The following is a 19,268-nucleotide window of genomic DNA, read 5'->3' as shown; positions in this document are numbered from 1 at the left end:
ATTCGTTCGTTTGTTCGAATTTCTTTCAAATTTCGTGCGCGGCGATGGTCAACTTATATTTTAATGCAGCCGATGGAATTCGGTATCGAACGGACCTGTTGCATGTTTGAATAGGATTCCACCTTTTTCGTGTATTATCTCCCCCTCGGAGAAAGGTAGAGGTATGTACGCCGCGCGTCGAGATGTCGGATAGATCAATATTGTCACACGTGCTCCGGTCAAGACGCCGACACAGAAAACTCCGCAGCGTATACAGCGAAGGGGACGAGGACCGCGCTGTACCTTACCTGCGATTTCACGTACCATCTCCATTTTGAATTCGGAAATTGGACGATCTCTGGAGATGGAAAAATAAGAGGAGCGTCGTCGAATCGGTTCGCCACGTTCGTTCGACGCTTCCGTCATCTCGAAAGCACGAGATTGAACCGATATTTTCGAAACTGAAACTTGTAAGAAATCGTACGAAATTGAATCCGATACACAGGCACCGCGTTGCACGGTCGTCTGCGAAGGTAATTAACACCCGTCGGTTAATTGGAAGCGTTGGCGTAAACACACTTCTCCAATATCCGAATATCCATACGCGCGATTACAATCTTATTCCCGGCCCCCTCAATCGTGCCCGATACGCGAGTAGCCTCCGGGCCGGCGATCGATTCCACGGTCACACACGAAAATCGTCTGTAAATCTATTCTTACTGTTCACGCGCAACAATGAAAATAGGGTGTTTGTTATTCCACGATTGAGCGTGTGGAAAAATGGCGAGCAGAACCTCCGGTGCGTTTTGTTGATTTTTTTTTCCCCCGCAACACATTACGTATACGTGAATATAATTTTTGAAGAGTCGTCAACATTTATGGACGCAGAGAGTCGCCCGGCGCACTTGTACGACAGGATGTCCGTATCAGCTAATTGTAATTGTAATTCTTTTTGTTGTGAAAAGGTGAAAAGGGGGGGGGGGGGAAAAAAAAACAAAGAAAAAGAAAAAAACCGAATATCGTAACGTTTCGTAGCGCAGGAAATCAACACCCGGTATCCGTGGGAATTCTACAGATAATACGAATGTGTGAATTTTTACTATCGTACACGCGGAAACTCATCCTATCCTACAGCTGTAGGAACGCGCGCAACCGTGCGCTACCTAATCATACATATACTTCATTCCCATGAAATCGGGGCAACGTTCCTCGAGGTGGGCTTGAATTTTGGCGCAAATGCGGTTATTGAAATTTCTGTTTTTCTCGTGATTTTCAGTCGCATCAGGAAGAGGACTTGTCGGATCCGGATCTTCAGGATGAGGAGAGCGGCGAGGAGTTGCCCCAGCAACCTCTTCAAGGCAACGGTCACACGTCGGCGTCGACAACGCCGATACCGAGAAACGCTCCGACGCCGTTGACGCATCTTAACAGCCTAATGAATTCGCATCACCCGCACTTTTTGGCGAAATTGAAAATGGACGTGAGTATTTCCCCAGAGAGTATAATTCCTTCGTCATCGGCTCCGAGCTATTCGGACGAGAGGGTGTCGTCCCTGCTGACGGGCGAAAGATCGACGAATATCGGTACGCGTAACGGTAGTACGATTAATCAAATTAACGCATCGTTGTCGCGACAACAGCAACAACAACTCCAACACCAGGATATGGACGTCCTGTCGAACAAAAGCGGCCTGGAGGCGCTCCAAGCCGCCATGGGAAGCGGCGGATTCAATTTACCCTTTTCCTTTCCGCCACCCGCCGCGTTTCTCGCGCCTCCGCATCATTCGCAAGGACAAAATTTCACCACCGGCGGTAGCAACAACGCCGTCACCTCGTCGGCGAGTTCACACTCCAGCGAGTCGTCGCAAGGAAGCGGAAGAAACGGCGGCGAGTCGAGGTGCAGAACGGAGGACGGACATTCGCAAAATAACATCGGTGGCAATCATCAGCAACAAACCAGTTGGAGCTTCGAGGAGCAGTTCAAACAGGTGCGTCAGGCAAGTACCTGTTCCGTTTTCATCGTTTATATTAGACCCTGTGGCGTATGTCGGTGTACCCCGTGCACACACTCGCTTCCCTCCTCTCGATCGTTCTCGATTCCTAATTTATGCGCGAGCGCGCAATGCCTACCTGCGGTGGCGCGGGTTCGTATTCGCAGGTGAGCGCGTCACCATCGGCATAGGATCGGTTCGGTCGCTCGGTCGCTCGGTTTAAATTGAAACCTTTTCTTAACTCTAATTAATGCGAGCTTACAGTGGCTAACTAATTATTATATTTTTACGGGACGGGCGACATAATTACTACCGACCTAATACCTATACATAAACATTCGGCGAGCCACGTCCCAAGACACACGTAATAACGTCGCGGGGACAAGGTGGCCGATGCCGGGGGAAGCTGCAGAAGCACCCATGTCTTGTTAAACGTTTTTGCTCGGTTATATTCGCGCGTTCGTATATACATGGACGCCTTCGAAACGCGGAGGGATGGCCTTTGAGTTTTTGGTTTTTGCACGGGGGGTGTGGTGTTGGATTACCATTTAGATTGTTCGCGAAGAAGGCAGAGAAAGACGGCAGAAGTTACACCGGTTCATCCGACGAACGCTGACGAATATTCTGCATCCATTACTTCATCCCATGGCCGTAATAACATTAACGGCTGTACAACGTGCGATGTACAGTTGTTCGCCACCGTCCGCCATTTTACCCCACGCTTTTCCCTTCCGCCCCTCGTTCAATTTTCGACGCATCTCGTCGGCGCGGGGGTGATGTCACCCGATCGCCGGGTGAACCCGGACGCCGGTTCGACTCGATTTTTTTTTCTCCCAAATTTTGGAAGCGAGCGAACGATCGGATTCAGCCGGTTCGCGAGCAGTAACGCGATCCTCCGACTCTCGACGTGGAGCAAAAACGAAATAGAAACCGAAGCATCGTATAGTCCGGTGAAAATGAAAAGCTCCACCCATTCGCGGGTTCCTTCTCTCGGAGATCGCATCGATCATCGTCGCGGAGGCGTTTTTGAGTTTACAATCTTTCCTCTTCCTCCTCTCCTTCTTCTTGTTCTCCTTCTTCCCCCCTACTTTTTCTCGGTCGCGACCGCGGGTTAGCCCTTTGATCCACGCGATATTCAATGCCTACGGCGCGGTGTCGAGAGATCTACATATTCCATAGTCCGTATATACGCCTGCACGTCTCTAGTTTACACTTTACATATTAATCAACGACGCGCCGTAAAATCTCGGTGGTTTTCCTCCTCCTCCTCCTCCTCCTCCTCCCCATTTTCAATCTCACATCCATCGCCGGGTAACGTGCGCGCGTACGTAAGCCTACCCGCTATCGGATCCATGGAAGTAGAACTCGTCGCGAAAAAGTGTTCGCGTGAATAGCGATCGAATATCGGCCGATGGGGTGCGACGATGACTCCGCGGATCGGTGAGACCAACGTGTTCGCGCTGGGGAACGGGAGGACGTCGCACGCGGCGCGGCGATTTCGGAACCGATCGGAAGGAGTTTGGTCGTTGCGCCGACGAGAGCTCGACGGAAAGCGACTAGGTGTATATCGTCGTTACGTCCTTACGGGGTTGGGAACGGTGGCTACACCGGTTGGCTGACTGACAATGATCAGTCGGTACACTTGGGTCGTTGGTTGCAACCGACGGTGCTACTCCATAGAGGTAATACCGTAGTTGGAACTATACTTTGCAGCCATTGTGAAATAACTCGTAAAACTGCAAATTGCCGGCTATTTCTTCAGCCCCCTCTCGCCCCGCTCTCTCTCTCTCTCCCTCTCTCCGTCTCCGTCTCTCTCTACATATCGCCGCGAACTCACACGCGAACCGTCGCGCCTGTGTGCCCGTTCCGAAGCTACGGGACGCGACGTCGAGGCCGAGAACTTGTACGTTCTATTCGCTAACCCGGATCGCACCGAGTTTACCTTCGTTCGTTTCACCGTTTGAGATATTTTACACCGACACGTTCGCTCGACTCGCGGTCTACGTCTTCGCCGCTGCAGGCTGGTTACTCCACGTCCGCACACATCGTCTCACAATATCTCTATTGATTTTACGCTCTAATGATTTTCAGTCACCTGCGCACGGTGGATTTTGCATTTCGCCCCCTCCGCGCCTGTACCCGTTTCGTCACCATTTATTTATTTATCTATCCGCGGCATTTTCTTTTGCTTTTCCCCGTTGCGGCTGCCGTGTACACCGTACGGGATCGCTTTTCGAATCTTTTTCGTCTTCCTCCCTGGTTTTCTCTTCGATTTATATTTCTTCATCGTCCCGGCCACGGTGCTCGTGCGTGCTTCGGAGAACTGTTTACCTAATAATTGGACGAGGTTGTTAAATATCGCGCCGTATAAAATTCACCTATAGAACTTCCGACGTACGTACCCATCTCTCCGAGTGTTGCGAGCTGCAACCCACAGTTCTCGTTTGTTACGGCTTATTTAATTAGCGTTGATCGTTACCCGGTCGCTAATTGAAGCCGTTGTCGAGTCGATTTTGAGAAAGGAAAGAACAAATAACAACAATAACGAGAAAATATCAAACAGAATTTAACGCGTCAAATGAAGCACGAAATCTTTCACGCCTTCCTTCGATCCTAACGATCGTTCGATCTCCGATGCGAGGCAATTTTATCGACGCGAAAGAAAAAAAAAAAGAGATTTTCATCCGTCGACGCGAAAGAATTCTTCCGCTCACTCGGGGGTGGGTTGGTGTGCAATTCTCGCTATATCTCCGGAAAAGTCCCCCTCGGGTCCTTTGTGTTTGCGCGGTGTATTTTGCGGTCGATGGATTTAGCTCGTCTTTCCGGTACACCGATGCTTTATATCTACCTGTTACCCCGGATCGCACGTGCTCCCCATCGGGAAACCGTTCGAAAAGAAGGTTGCGGGAGACACGACGACGCGTGCTCTCGACGGAACACCTGAAAACACCTGGCGCGCCCGCACAACCGACACCCTTACCTCGATTTCAAAGGGCGGTAGGAATCGAGCATCGCCCTTAAGAATACGAATAACGTTCGACACGCACGTGGTGTTTGGCCGCCGGAGGTGGGAAACGCCTCGCTCGACGTTTCATCCCGGAGTCAGCGAGGAGGAGCCGGTCGTACTTGACTATTTGCTTCGTTTATCGTACGTGCGAGTAAAAGAATCGAAGAACAAAAAAACATCGAGAGAAGGAGGGAAATCTGGCGAAGCGAGGAGAAGATTGCACGGTGATTATTTCAGGCGGACAATAAATTCGAGTCGCGGAGTGGAATCGGGGGTGCGGAGTAGGACGGATGTTTTATTATAAGTTTGTGGGAAATTATGCGCGAGGTTGTACGGATGTGGGTATATGGAGCTGCGGGACATAATGGTGAGAAGAGACGAGATTCTGAATTTGACACACATCGAATTCGTTATTCCATAAGGAGAGTTATATTTTGACCCCGGTTAGCATACGAAAGAGCAAAAGGCGTATTATATTATACGACCATATAGTCGACCCGTGCCAGCTATTATTATGAATACCACCGACATAAGCATATATGTAAAGCGTGTATCTCGCTTCGTCGTTTCGTCGTTTCGTCGTTTCGTCGTTTCGTCCCAACCTTACTCGAGAGTCCGTCATCTCGGGGTGCGCGAGTGTGCGACGAGTCCCCCCACACATCGAGCCGACTCTTCGCCTCTCCTCACAAAGACCAAAGGGAACTATAACCGATCTGCTACACGTACGACGCGAGTACGAGCCCGACACAAAAAGCACCTCGGTAGTCGTCGATTTCATCTTCGTGTGTTCGTCGCGTTGTCGGAGGGACGGCGGGAGTCTCGGGGCGATCCGGAGGAGAGCGGAGCGACGGGGATAGCGAACCCGCCTGTATGTGTAACACCGCGGTGCGGTACAACGGTGCGCAGATATCATTTGAATTTCAATGAATGATGTGGGTGCAAGTGTCGCCGGTATTCATTCAATCGTATTTAAATTTTTTTTCCCTTTTTTTTTTTTTTTTTTTTCTTTGTTTCTCTTTAATTTCTCTCCTTTTATTTCTACGGCGGTGCCCGGGCGGTCTCGCGAGAGTGTCGCTCGGCGAGCGACCGACCGACCGACCGACCGATCTTACGCGCTCCGAGCTGCCGCGCGCGATCATCTTCCACCCGATTAGCCTACCCGGGCGTCCGGATTCTTCGGGGTATTTTCCACCTCGTTCCGACAACTTTTCCGCCTTCCGACTCCCGGGATCACCGACTCCGTACGGAGGAGGGGGGGATCCCTCGACGAAAGAGACGAGCTTTCCGCGGTTCCGAGTTCGCAAGGTCGACGATTTCGAACGACGCGACAAAAGTCGGCCAGGTTTCTGGGCTCGGTACCGTTTTGCATACCCATTTCCGAGACGCATCCTCGCTATTGTACGCGCACACCCCGCTGGAAAAGAAAATAATGGAAAAAAAAAACAACCATCGACGATGCATCCTCGGTGCCGTGTATCGACGCCCACGCGAAATAATTGTATCCCGCACGTGCGTTGCGTATCGCGCAACGTTATAATTGATCGCCACTCGTTGCGAGGTTTCTCTTTCGTCCCCCGCGATATTTTCGTACCTTTTTATCGCGGTACCTTTAACCCCGTTGCCGCGCGATGTCACTTTGTATTCAAAACTCGTCGCTAACGGAGTCGCGGTGCTCATTACGATCGACGCGTAGTCTCGGAACGAGGATCACCACCTCTTTTCTTCGATGTTTCTCTCTCTTGTTCCTCGTCGTTTTTCTCCCATTATTTTTTCTCATTTTATTTCTTACATTCTCTCTCTCTTCGCGATACTCGCCACGCAACGCGGGTGTAATATATGCAGCGACGTCCATAGAAAGCCAGTCTTGTCCGCTTGCCACGGTTCATCCATCAAGTGTCAAGTGTCACTAAGTCCAGGCTAATCTTTTCTCTGGCTCTCGCTTAGCTTTTCTATGAGGCGAGAGCGCGCCTTTTCACTACCCCATACATCCTCCTACATATTGTATCGTCCGTCCGTCCGTCCGTCCGTCCCTCCGTCCGTTTATCCATTTCTCCATTTCTCCATTTCTCCGTTTCTCCGTAAATACGAACGCATTTCGTGCAACATGTGTAGGCACTCGATACGCGACGCACCGCGCCTGTCCTGTCGGAGGGGGAGAATTCCGTCTCGCGGATCTTGGCTCGTTGCAGTTCGTTTTTTAGGCGAGGTCGAAAGTCTGGAACATTTACAAAAGGGAAAGAGGGAGGGTGAGGTTGCCGACGATTTTTTGTTCAGGTCCTAATCACTTCGCCAATAATTGAGACATCCTTCGTCGTTCGACCGGACTAATCGCGTGCGCGAGTGATAATTAGCTTCGGCGGTAGACCCGCGCGTGTTGTTGTATAGATTTCATCCCGGCGAACAGGACGGGTGTGAAGTGCGACCGCGCAACTGGAACGGCATGATCGAAGATATCCGGAAATCTCGTCCGTCGGCCTTGAAAAAGCATTTCCCACTCGCCGGAGTAGGGGACGGAAGATGAGCCGATTCCCGACTCTCCACGGATCGCCGCAAGGGTTGACTCGTCGACGTCGACTCGACACACCCACCGGGTCCGTCTCGTTCTCAAGGACGGGGGGACGGGGGCGTCCGTCGATACTTAAAAATAAAGGGGGAGAGAAAAGCTTTTCTATCTATATCCGCGTTCACCCCTGCAAGGAGGGCTCCTACCGACGTGAAAAATAAAAGGGAACGAGTCGGCCGCGCAAGGGCAGGCGGCGAAGGGAAGGGAAGGGAGAGAGAGAGCCACGGTATTAGTCCCTAGACGGTTGAAATTATGGTAAAGTTAGATTCCGGAGCGTGTTTCCAACAATGTCACCATCTGGACGACACTCGATTCTCTCGTGCGTGTCTCTCGCACCCGGAGAACCGACTCGCTTCTAAAATTATCCGCACGAACCGATCCGAACATCTTAGGGCCCCGTTTGAAATACTTTGACGTTTATAGGACAGGTCGCGTGCCATTAGAGTTTCAAACTATGCTTTGCATGCCCACGTGCGGTACGTCCCGCACCCCCGCGCGCATTCCTCCCACGGGCACCGTAAGCTGCAATTATTGCCCACCCGACGCTTGTATCGTCAAGGGCAAATACGGTTATCCGCACGTTTCGGGAGGGGGGGAGGGGAGGTGATGTTCGTCGGGCGACGTCCGACGTTTCTTTTCGACACGGAGGGAAGGGTTCCGCGGCGGGCGAGAGAGCCGGTAGGGCGTCGATAAGTTCGAGTCGTACGAACGCTTCGAAGACCGATTTGTGCGTACGATGTACGCGGTTCGTGTCGGCGGCTATGCGGCCGATTCTTAATGACGATACAATAGCTAATACTCGGTCTATTAATAAATAGTTTAGTCATCAACGAGCGAGTCTCTGTATAGCGACGTTTCAGGGACACGCGTATATAACATACGTATCGGAACGGAGCCCGCCCGCCACCGTTACACACCTATGATGTATCAGCGACTTATTTTCGTTTCGATCTCAGGCGAGAATATACGAGAATACGGAGACTCGAAAGTTACGCGATTCTCTCCTCCGTCATTGTTTGAATTATCGTCCGGGGAGAGGGTGAGAGAGCGAATCTTTTTCTTTTTTTTCTTTCATCATTTTGCGGTTGCCGATTTAGAATCATACGCACGTAGGTAGGCGAGTATCCGCGGCGGCGGTGAATCTGCGGTAGAAATGTATCGCGTAATGCAAAGAAGACGGTGAATGCGATTTCGTCAACGCGTCGACTCACCTGTACATCGACACTTTTCTCCAAAAGCTTTCCTCTGTTTTTTCGTCTCTCTCTCCCCGATTTTTTCTCTCTGTTCGTCCAACGAAATTCGTCGACCGGACGACGCGGCGGCGATGTGAATGTTTTCGAGCATGTACGAAAACAGGAATGATACGCTCCGAGAGAGGCAAACAGAATTAGATCGGACAGGTAGATAAATAGTTGATTTTGTTATTCGATCCGGTATTGAAATTTTTGAGAAGCAAATAATAGAAAAACATATTAACACGCGTGAGCGTTCGTCGGAACGATATCGTGTTGCGGGCATCCGAGAGAACGGTATCGCGTACGCAGGACGGCTGACGGTGGATTTCGATATTTCCTCCGCATCGTTTCGGAGCCGAGTAAGTGCAACGTCCGTTACATCGTCTAACGCGGATCGTTGCGGGGGCAAGAGTGTTTTTTTTTTTTTCCCCCGAGTCATCGCGGTTATTCCGCTGGTCGAATCGTCGCCGGCGGTTTCCATCTCGGTGCAGAGTCTAGACACCCCTGGTTCGCTTCTCGGTATCCCTGATATTTATAATCGCGAAAGTCGTCGTGCATTAAAAGAGCGATTCTCGGATTAGCGGAAGTTGGCGTTCCCGGCCTTAGATCTCGCGCGGGCTTCTGACGTCCGACAGATGTCGTGTCAAAACTCTCCCTCCCTCCGTCCCTCTCTCGTCCCATTTCATCTCGCGTGGAATCGTCGCGCACCCACACAAACCCAACAAAGATCACAAACGCTTCCTCTCCGGCTCCTACGTACCGCGAGTCTCGCCCGCGTTCGCGAGATTATCGGGGAGGTGCGTGATTTTCGCGAGGTCCGATTCCGCGCGGTCGATAAACGACGCGCCGATTCGAGAGTCTCGTAAGGGAAAAATCGCCGGATGTTTCATCGTTGCGCGTCTCTCTCTTTGTCCGTTTATTTATTTTCCACCGGAGGCGGACGTGTGTTTGTGCGCGCGCGGAGCGACGCACGGACGATCCCTCCCGGTGTCGGGCGAAGGGAAATATCTCCGGGGGGAGAGACGGTTCATCACCTAAAGACAGCGTCGATCATTTTTCACAGTCAACTGCATTAATTAACATCAAGATCGTTGCCCGTGGCTCACGATGTGTATAATACCCGAGTTCCCTCGCGTACGTGACTGTTAAGCGATCAATTAAACGTTCGAGCGAGGTGAAGTCTGGCAAGTTTCGTGCCCGCCCCTGTGCGGCTCGACGAGACCGGGCCTTAACCAAACTGAACTAAACGAAACCGAGGATATATAATACAGCGACCAAACCCAAACCGATCGCGAGCTATATCCACCTACCTCCTAATGACCGAGAGCTCATTAATTAGTTGGCGCGTATACGCGGGCGTCGTACACACCGCGGGAGAATTCACGGACGGGGTTTGCTTTGAAAAAATGGTAACCCGCCTCGAATTAATTCCCGTCGGGATGACGTCGTCTCGGAAATCCGACGAATTCGAGGAGTGGAGAAAAACGAACGACTGGCCGCGAATAACGGGTGGGGAAAATTATCCCCACCCTGGATTTATGGCGGTTGCATCCGCTCGCGTCTCACGATGATTCGAGTACCTATATTTGTTGTACACTATTTAACCCGGGGCTACCGAAGTGTTTTGTGTACCGACGTACCTTAAACCATTTTACGACGCTCGATCCATCAGCCCTTCGCCCGCTAACGACCCTGCAACCTACTCGCTCTTCGTTCCCCGACCGCGATGTATCCGGCATTTTTATCCTCCGAGAAAACCCACACGCTCTCGCGTCCCGCAAGGCCGTACGTCCGTCAGTCCGTCCGTCCGTCCGTCCGATCGATCGCACGGATCGGCGAAGGTCCGCTGCAGATTTCGATCCGAAGATCGCGATTCCCCGAAGGATGATTGCGGTATCCTCGACGTCGGTGGGAGCGTGTCGCGCTCGTCGTAGTCTCCGGGTGCCTTTGAAACGCGCTTCGTATTATTTTATCATACGTGGAAGTGCGCGAGACAGTTGCTCGTCTACAAGTGACTCGGAGCCTCGAGGAAAATGATAGAGGATCGAGGATCGGATGGGGCGGGAATGGACGCGATGGGATGGGATGGGATGGAAGCCGTTCGTGTTCTCCGCTCCGCTTAATATTCACCACACTAATCAAGACAAATTGAAATCTCTCGCGACAGTTGTCTCTTTGACGCCATTCAGGTGCGTCCTTTGTCCAGGCCGTGATTTAACTCCTCGCATCTTATTAGCCGCATAATGGCCGCGCCAGATCTTCGCCTGAATCCGTAATACGGTCTTCTTTTATCAACGAGTTCCGTCCATTCCTGTATAACAAACTTTTATTCTTCGTCTTCGTCTTCATCTTCTTTTTCTTCTTCTCCCCCCTCCCCCCCCCTCCTCCTTCTCCCTCTTCCTCCGTTCCTTCCACTCCTTTTTCTCTACGAACTCGCGCGTTCAAGCTACATTATACGCGGGGCGCTTTTGCACCGATTTGTTCCATCCAACCTACGCCGCCAGCTTCTCAATGGATAAGACCGTACCACACGATCGGTTACAAAGGGCGTTTACATCTGTTGCAGCCACGAGGACAATCCGACGAAACGTCGCGTACCGTCGTTAAAAAAAAAAGGGGGGGGAAAGAATCCAATAGAACAACGTCTCTTTGAAACACTCGAAATGCCGAAAACCGTTTCGAAGTGGGATATCGAACCGGAAAATCGCTCGGTCCGACTCCCCTCGCCGATCGGTTCCTCGAGACCTGTCGCCGTTCGAACGCCGCGGCGTGTTGCGCGCGCGAAGGAAAACCAACGAGATTTGGCGGAGATTTCGCGCGAGTGGCGATATTACGTTAGACTCTGAACAATTGTCGCGGTACCGGTACAACGCGTAACGACGTTTGCACTTATTTTGCCTCTCGTGACCGACGGCGACTCGTTGTTTCTCCGTTTCTCTCTTTTTCCTCGTGAGACGGTTGCGCGCGTGCATCGCCGGTGCGACCGTTCTCGAGTTTCCGAACTCCGTGTTTCCCGAGACTCGTTCAAATAAGTCTACGCCTTTGCCGGTATGTCGTTCGGAGTCGGGTTCCGGAACGTTGCGGAGACCGCCTGTCGACAAAACAACATTGTCGTCGCCGACTCGTTCTCGTTTTGTAACTCGTTGGGTTCTCATTTTTTTCGTTTATTTGATTTTTTTCATTCCTCAGCTTCTTTATTATTACGCAAAATACATTGTTTTCAGCACGACCTCCCGCCATTGCTAGCGACTCGTACGTGCACTCGGCTTGTTCCTGGAACTTAAACAAAAAGCCCTCAGCTATGCACCTACCTCCTTTTTTTAAATATCCACGATACGACGCAGACCCGACCCGCACCTCGCGCATAAAATGTCTTTGACGATCGTGCGAACTTTTCGCTGTCCACGGCGACGTCGACGACATCGAGGCGTTGAATCAATTTTGCGCGACGACGTCGACGAGGAGGTGGAGGAGGAGGAGGAGGAGGATCGTCCGATCGTGAAACGAATCGGAACGGGCGATGGGGAATTTATTTCGGGGGTTCGGAACGGTTCTTCGTAGTCGGTACGGTTGCGGAGAGCGTGTTGGAAAAGTGCGTTAGTTGATGTACGACTTGTTTCGGTCCGCAATTAATTCAATTGGTGGGAAGCAACAGCTTGACCACCTATAGGGTCTGATTAAATCATCAACGCGTTTACAAGCGTTGCGCGGTGCGGGGTCGCCCCTTTCTTCCGTTCCCTTCTTCTCTTCCCAAAGCACACACCAGCGTACAAAACTCGCCGGTTATTCTCCATTCCGTCGTCGGGCGATCCTCGCGGTTGAAGCTGACGCGATCGACCTTTCCCTCCCTCTCCGTTCCTACGTTTCACCCACGAGCTTCTCTCCGTACGGTACGACGATATACTCGGCGAAGTACTTCGATTTATCCACTTCCTTCCAATTTCACGCCGCCCCATGCGACTCCGGCCGATTCTTCCATCCCCGTTTCGTCGATTTCCTTCCCTTCTCTCGTAATTATATAATCTGGAAGAAACGCGAAACCACAGGAGAGAGAATCGTGCGGTCTTCCATGTGCGCGAAGCTGCCGACTCTTGACTTTTCCCCCTTCCCACATATCGCGTTCCATCTCTCTTGGTAATTTTGTCACGGGGGATGGTTTTCGTTTCCGATTTTCATAAGCGTATCCGTATGGCCGCCCGATCGACGGATCGTCCTCGATTCTAGGTATAACGCGCGAGTCGTGTGGGTTTGTTCATGAAGCCATTAGGGTCATTTTTCTCTGAGATTAATCAAGACCAGGTACCCGGTAATACTTTTAATGACGGGTTCTGAAGCGGATAATATAGGGGGGCGGTTGGCTGCCTGGCGCCTCCTCAATCAATTAATCAGCAAATCTCGCTTTTATCTCTAACGCGGTACGCTGGGATGTATTATAGCGTTGCGTTATAATTATCATCATTTACCCCGAGCTGCTGCTGTTGCCAATGGCGCGGTATCGAAAATAGAGGAAAACGAAAAAGAAGTAGATCGCGATTATTTTCGAGACCACCGACACGTCGAATGACCGACGAGTGGAATAAAATGAATGAACGCGAAGTGAGATCAAACGGAGTACGTGCATATAAGGTAGAGGACGTTGGGATGAAATTCGTGTTGCTACGCCACACCAGGCGTGCAGGCATAACGCGGTGCGACGTTCCAAAGGGGTTACTCGATAATCAAAGAACAATATAAAATGCCGAGTTTTCTGATCCTTAGAACGAAAATAATATCTTACACCTCGCCTCCCTCCCTCCCTCCCTCCCTCCCTCCCTCGCCAGGGCCACGCTCGTTCCGGTTCTCATACGATACAACGTGTGTTGGAGCCATGATCTATGGACTGCTTGTAGTTTATATGCTAATCCGTAAAGAGTGTTAAATACTTCGTCATTTATCACGACGCCTTCTCTTTTCATTTCTTCTTTGTCTTGGTTACTCTCTAGTCTCGGCGTCTGCCTTCCACTTCTCCTCCCCACCCCACCCCACCCCTTCTCCATCTTATCCTCTTCTTATACTTCTTCCTTCCCCCCCCCCCCCCCTCACCATTTCGTTCGTTTTCAGCCCCCTCGACTCGCCCGGGACCTCCTCGCTATATACTCCTCGCTATGTACTCCTCGCTATGTACTCCTACCAAATAACGGCCTAAATATTTTCTATCGCGTCTCCGGAGCAACGTAGCTTCTTCTCGTTCGACGACTGCGATTACTCACCGCGTATTTCCGAAAATTCTCCCCTCGTCCGATTTGAACGCGGGATTTTTTCCCATTTAGGGACATTCGCGCCGTCGAAGCGACGAAACGATCCTCTATCCGAGATCGAGAGCGGGTCGATCGGTAGGGGTATACGTACATACGGACGACGCCTCGTCATTGGACGCCCTGTGAGATTTACGGCGGTGAATAATGGGAACGCGAATACCCCGCGTACGGACGAATTATCATTGGGAATATTTTTGACACGGCGAATAGGAGGGTCGAAAATAATACGGGAGAGTGCGAATCGGCGGGGAAAACTACGGAGGAAATAAATACAGGTGGGGTTGCACCACGGTACAACTTGGTGGAGATAATAGGAAGGCTGATGCCCAAAGCAACGGTATATAACGTTCTTAAGACAGTGCCAAGTGCCAAGTGCCAAGTGCCAGAGCCTACGAGGTCATAAACTAAGCTCTTGTTATAAACGTGTGCCGGTGGCCGGGCGCGTTCCTCAGCTCGTATACCGTATGGTATTATACTTGGCAGTAAATCGTTACGGAAGACTCGCAATTGTGAGCTAATGGAACGACGAGTGTAGATGTCCGTCCGACTCGCGCGGGGTGCGTCGAATAATATCAACGCGCGGCCGACTCCCCCGAAATTTTCACCGCACCGTTTCTTCGTCGTCGAAATCGAAACGGACCGACGCGCCCCGATTCGTCACCGTTCGAATCCTTCCGGGGCGCGTCGACGCCCAATGGAAAACTAAACGGTGAATTATTAACGATTTTCTCGTGATTTCCTACCGGGAATAAAATCATTCTCGCCTCGTTGCACCTGACGATTTAAGGTTAACGACGACAATCGCCGTTATAATCGGTTTACTCGACGAGTGAATTTGAAATCTGTCCCCGTACCCGGTCGGAATTTAATCCTCGTCGGATATAGACGAAGGACCGTGGAGAATCGGTACGAGTCGGTCGTCCGAATTCTCGGAAATATCCTCGTGAGTTGGAACAATGGACTTTTGCCAACTTCCTTAATAAGTTATAAATTTTCACCCCCTACCCTCCGTCCCCCACCTTCGAGAACCAGGTAAACTACCGTAATTCCTCCTATCTCATCTTGGACTACCGCTGCTATTCCTCATCGTCAAACCTGGATTATAAGATATTTGCTCAGCGCGGCCGACCCACCTCCGTTGACTCAGGTAGCGGTCGAAGATCCTCGCAAACCGACGCGACGTATAGCTCCGCCGAGCACTCAGAAATACATTCCGCAGTTCCCCGTAACACGATCACCCTTTCCACGCGAACGTACTCCTCCGCCGCAGCACCCGATAGCTCGAGCCTGGAATTTCGCGATCCCCGCGAAACGTTTCGCCAAATTTCGCCCGAGTCGAGTCGAAGACGAGAATAAAAATGACACGATATCGGGGTGAAAAAGGCGCTCGGAGAAATCGCTGGAAGAGAAGAGCCCTTCTCACGTACAGTTAGCCGCATTATTTGGGATTGATTTTTGAGCAGATAAAATTTATATACCTGAATACCCCTCCGAGTTGGTACGAACTTGGCAAAGAGGGAAAACTCCGCAGGTCCTTAAGGACGGGCGTGTCTCTCGTGTTGGGTCAGGTTTATTTCGGCGAGGGAAGGGAAGGAGGGGCCGTGGCCGGTTCTGCGAGGGTTGAAACAGAGGTTAAAACTAGCGGGGGGCGCGGGGGGCGCGGGGGGAATGGATGTGGAGGGGATGGATTTTTGGGTTGGAAGTAAACCATAAGTTTCCAAACTACCCTATACGAAAAGAGATTCGAATGCCGGAGTGAAACTCGAAGCCCTTGAAATCGGTTCGAGGCGCCCAGTCGTTGGGGAGACTCTCCACCCTGTGTAAGCGTCGCTAACGTTTCGAAAACAGAGGCAGCCGCGATGAAAAAATAACGTCCCGATTCTCGTTCGGTTTCCTCCCCCTCCCCCGAGTCTTTGTTTACCTCGTTTTCAAGAATGGCCGGTTAATCGACACGACACCCCTCCCTCCCCCCCTCGATATGACGTCAACGACGCATCCCGGTAATTTCGAAAGAGTGGAAAACGGAACGCAGTGAATAATCGATCGTGTGTTACGAACGGAACGTCCGATGAGGTGCGGGTGCGAAGAGAGAAGAAGCTGAGAATCGACAAGTGACAGTGCTCGGCCAAGTTGTAAAATATCGCGACGATCGATATGAAAAATCTCGGAGAGTCTTCGATGAACTTGTTGGAGAAGGTGCGTTATATTTACATATTCGTTATCGAATGTCGCGTGGCGTATTCGAATACGCGATCAATCGGTTCGCCCACCGTGGCAACGGCAACGCGTATACGTAGCGCTGTGCACGTCTCTCTAGGAGAAGTGCGTACATTCGGATAGACATGGGAGAGGAGAAGTGCGTCGACGGGCCGGGTCGAGCGTCGTTTCGGTAGAAATAATCGTCGTCGTGTTCTCCGAGTGATCTTTTGATCGCAGGCCCGCGCTGCACCGCGTTTTAATAACTGTAGAAAGCGATTAGTCGAAAAGATCCGCGCTCCTACGAGACGCGTACGTAAAACGGTGCGTACGTGTGTCGTAGGTACGTCGGTGTACGAACGCTCGGGGGGAAAAAGGTAGTGTGGGTCCTCGGGGGCATTAGGGACCTCGAGGGCCGAAGGGAATATCCCAAGATCGTTTTATAATATCGTCCGCGGCGCTCATCCGTTGGGAATAAAATCCAATAAACCCCCCCGTACCCCCCCCCCCCCCCTCCCTTCCGCCCCCACTATTTTTTCCTCACTTCTCCTCCCTCCACCCCATTTCTTCGTTCCTCTTTCGGAAGACCCTAGGAACCGGGATGGCCCACCTCTTTCGAGGGCCCTCCACCGGCACACCGGAGCCCCTGCACTCGGAGTTATAGCGTGTTTAACATATAAATGAAAATCAGGTCTATAAAAGTTTAACGCGCGATAATCTGCCCGCCGCCGCTCATTATAGAAGGCTTTCTTTGGGCCGGCCATTTTATTTTATTTTCATTTCATTTTTTCTCCTTCTTTTTTCCTCCGTCATTTCGCCAGCCTGGCGGCTATACGTACCTACGTACGGTGCATTGCGATACCGTGTGTTATGATATCGTTCAACGTAGCGGTCAACGTTGTTTACTTATCGTCGGGTCGACTCGCCGGCTCTTCGAAGACGCGGGGACGCTCGAGTGAATTACGTACGTGTGGATAATATTGAAGTAAAGTTCCTCGCTCGCTGCCGAGTAAAACAGAAAAAAGTGGAGGAGAGGAGAAAAAAAAAAAAAAAAAATGCAAAACGAAGAAAACTGTAGAGTTTCCATGGTTGAAAAGCATCGCGGTTCGGGTTCGTTCTTGTGTGCAGGTACGATTAGCGGGCAAGTGCGATTTGTTTCGCTTCCTTGTTAATGAGAGAATGAGAAGAAAAAAGGAGAAAAATAGGAGAAAAAAGAAAAAAGAACTTTCTGGATTTCTTTTCGCTCGGGATCGAATGGCGCGGCGTACAGGGGGGTCGACGAATCCGCTTCCGCTATTTTGGAATCCGTTTTTTTCGAAATTCCCCTCCGCTGCACGGAGATCGGCGGGAGCGAAGAGCGACGAGTTCGAAATGATCGGTCGACGGTCCAAGTGCCAGGGGGGTACCGCGAGGCGCGCGGTTCTCCTCTCTTTTAGAAGAAGTCTCTCGGTTGGTGCCTGTTTACAAGGCAGCGCTATGTGGACGCCGACCTCACGGTTCTGTCCCTACAGCGCTTCTGTTTGTCGAGTTATAACGACGACGAGAGGGCCACCGACGTGTCTTCTGGTATATCGGCAGCTTCATCGCCACCACCGCCGACTCGTCTGAAATGAAGGAAAAAAAAAATAAAGGGAGAGGAAAAAAAAAAAGGATCTTACGCTCCTACACCGCTGCAGCGGGAGAAGCATCATCGGAAGCAGCACCTTCGTAGTCGAGCAGCTCTTAACACCGACTAATATATAATAACCCTCTTCTAAACAAGTGCTAACTACTACGGTCAGTTCGACCGTGTGTAGTTTTATCTACACGCGGACGCGCGTACCCATACGACGCACCTATCCGTGTCTCATGTACGAAGTACGCGCGTATCCGAGGGGGCATTGTACCTGTACGCGTCGGTTACATTTTGATGTACCAAAAAAATTCCAAACTAATTGACTGGAAACTAGAGAACGCGAGGTACACGAATTTCGAGTTATACACACGGAATTATATAATATCAACCTTATTAATATGCGGTGTATCGGTATGTGTCCCCCCCCACACGCACACGTTACACCTAATCCCAGGTTCGTTTAACCCAGATATCGTACGTTTAGGTATTTGATTCATGCGTTACGATAATATCAAAAACTACCGAAACGCACGCGATGGAAGATCGAGATTTACACGCGATAGCGCGGATACGACTCCACCTCGTTTGTGGCAGGAATTTCACACCTCGCCGTACGTGTTACCGTAACATAATGACGACGACGACGATGATAATTTTGCCGAAGAAATCGCACGAGCGAGCGGAAGTCGACCCGTCGCGTCACGCGCGAAAAGGTGATCGATTTTTTTGTTCAGTCTCACTCGCGCCAAAGACGAGACCGGCGATATCGTTGCGTATTATCTTTATTCTTCGTTGGCGCGATCGAGCGACATTCGTCGACCGTCGAGGGTTGGAAATCTCTCGGACAGGTGTTGAGATGGACTGTAAAATGTGCGGCGAAGTTCGACGTACGTAAGATACCTGCACTTTTTCCCCCCGAGCGAGCGTATCCTTCTCTCATCCTTTGTGCGTCGGGGGTTTTTATTGCGATCGCCGATCTCCGTGTGTTATAGCTACCCCCTGGCATCGATAGTCTTCTCCTTTTCTTTCTCTCGATTGAAATTTTCTATGTCTTATACTCGGAAAGCGTGAATGAGAAGGAGAATAAAGGAGGAGATAAAGGGGTAGGTATATATGCATACCGTGGATACACGTAGCGGAGGAGATACACCGGTGCGGATCAAATGAGTTTGAGGTTCGATTATAATAAATCAAATCATAAATAATGAAGGAATGGACGGGGCATATATGTGCATCGGTAGAAGGCAAACCGACCCGAAGAACGAAACCGAGCTATACACAAGCGAAGCAAAGTTGTACGCGTTGTGTGTTACGAGGGGGCAGCAAAAAGCCAAAAAAAAATTTCAAAGAAAGCTGCAGTTGTTGCACTCGTCGCGCGTCTCGTCC

General features: G+C 50.9%; 1 protein-coding gene across 5 annotated transcripts in view; it reads left to right on the top strand.

Annotated features, from left to right (window-relative positions):
* The window catches only part of LOC105683165 (protein dead ringer), a 70,449-nt gene that overhangs the window by 25,547 nt on the left and 25,634 nt on the right, over positions 1–19,268 (top strand). For 3 of the 5 annotated variants that reach the window (XR_007279090.1, XR_007279089.1, XM_012395589.3), the window contains exon 2: positions 1,256–1,975. Coding sequence is in view for 3 of the 5 variants with exons in the window: in XM_012395589.3 (XP_012251012.2) it covers positions 1,256–1,975 (720 nt within the window). In the remaining 2 variants the exon portion in view is untranslated. The remainder of the gene's footprint in view (positions 1–1,255; positions 1,976–19,268) is intronic. The other 2 variants (XM_012395593.3, XM_012395591.3) reach the window with 2 other exon arrangements.

Source organism: Athalia rosae, chromosome 6, assembly GCF_917208135.1.
Source record: "Athalia rosae chromosome 6, iyAthRosa1.1, whole genome shotgun sequence".
Lineage (NCBI taxonomy): Eukaryota > Metazoa > Arthropoda > Insecta > Hymenoptera > Athaliidae > Athalia > Athalia rosae.
Note: the sequence above shows the minus strand (reverse complement) of the source record. Positions and strands in the feature narration are given on the sequence as shown.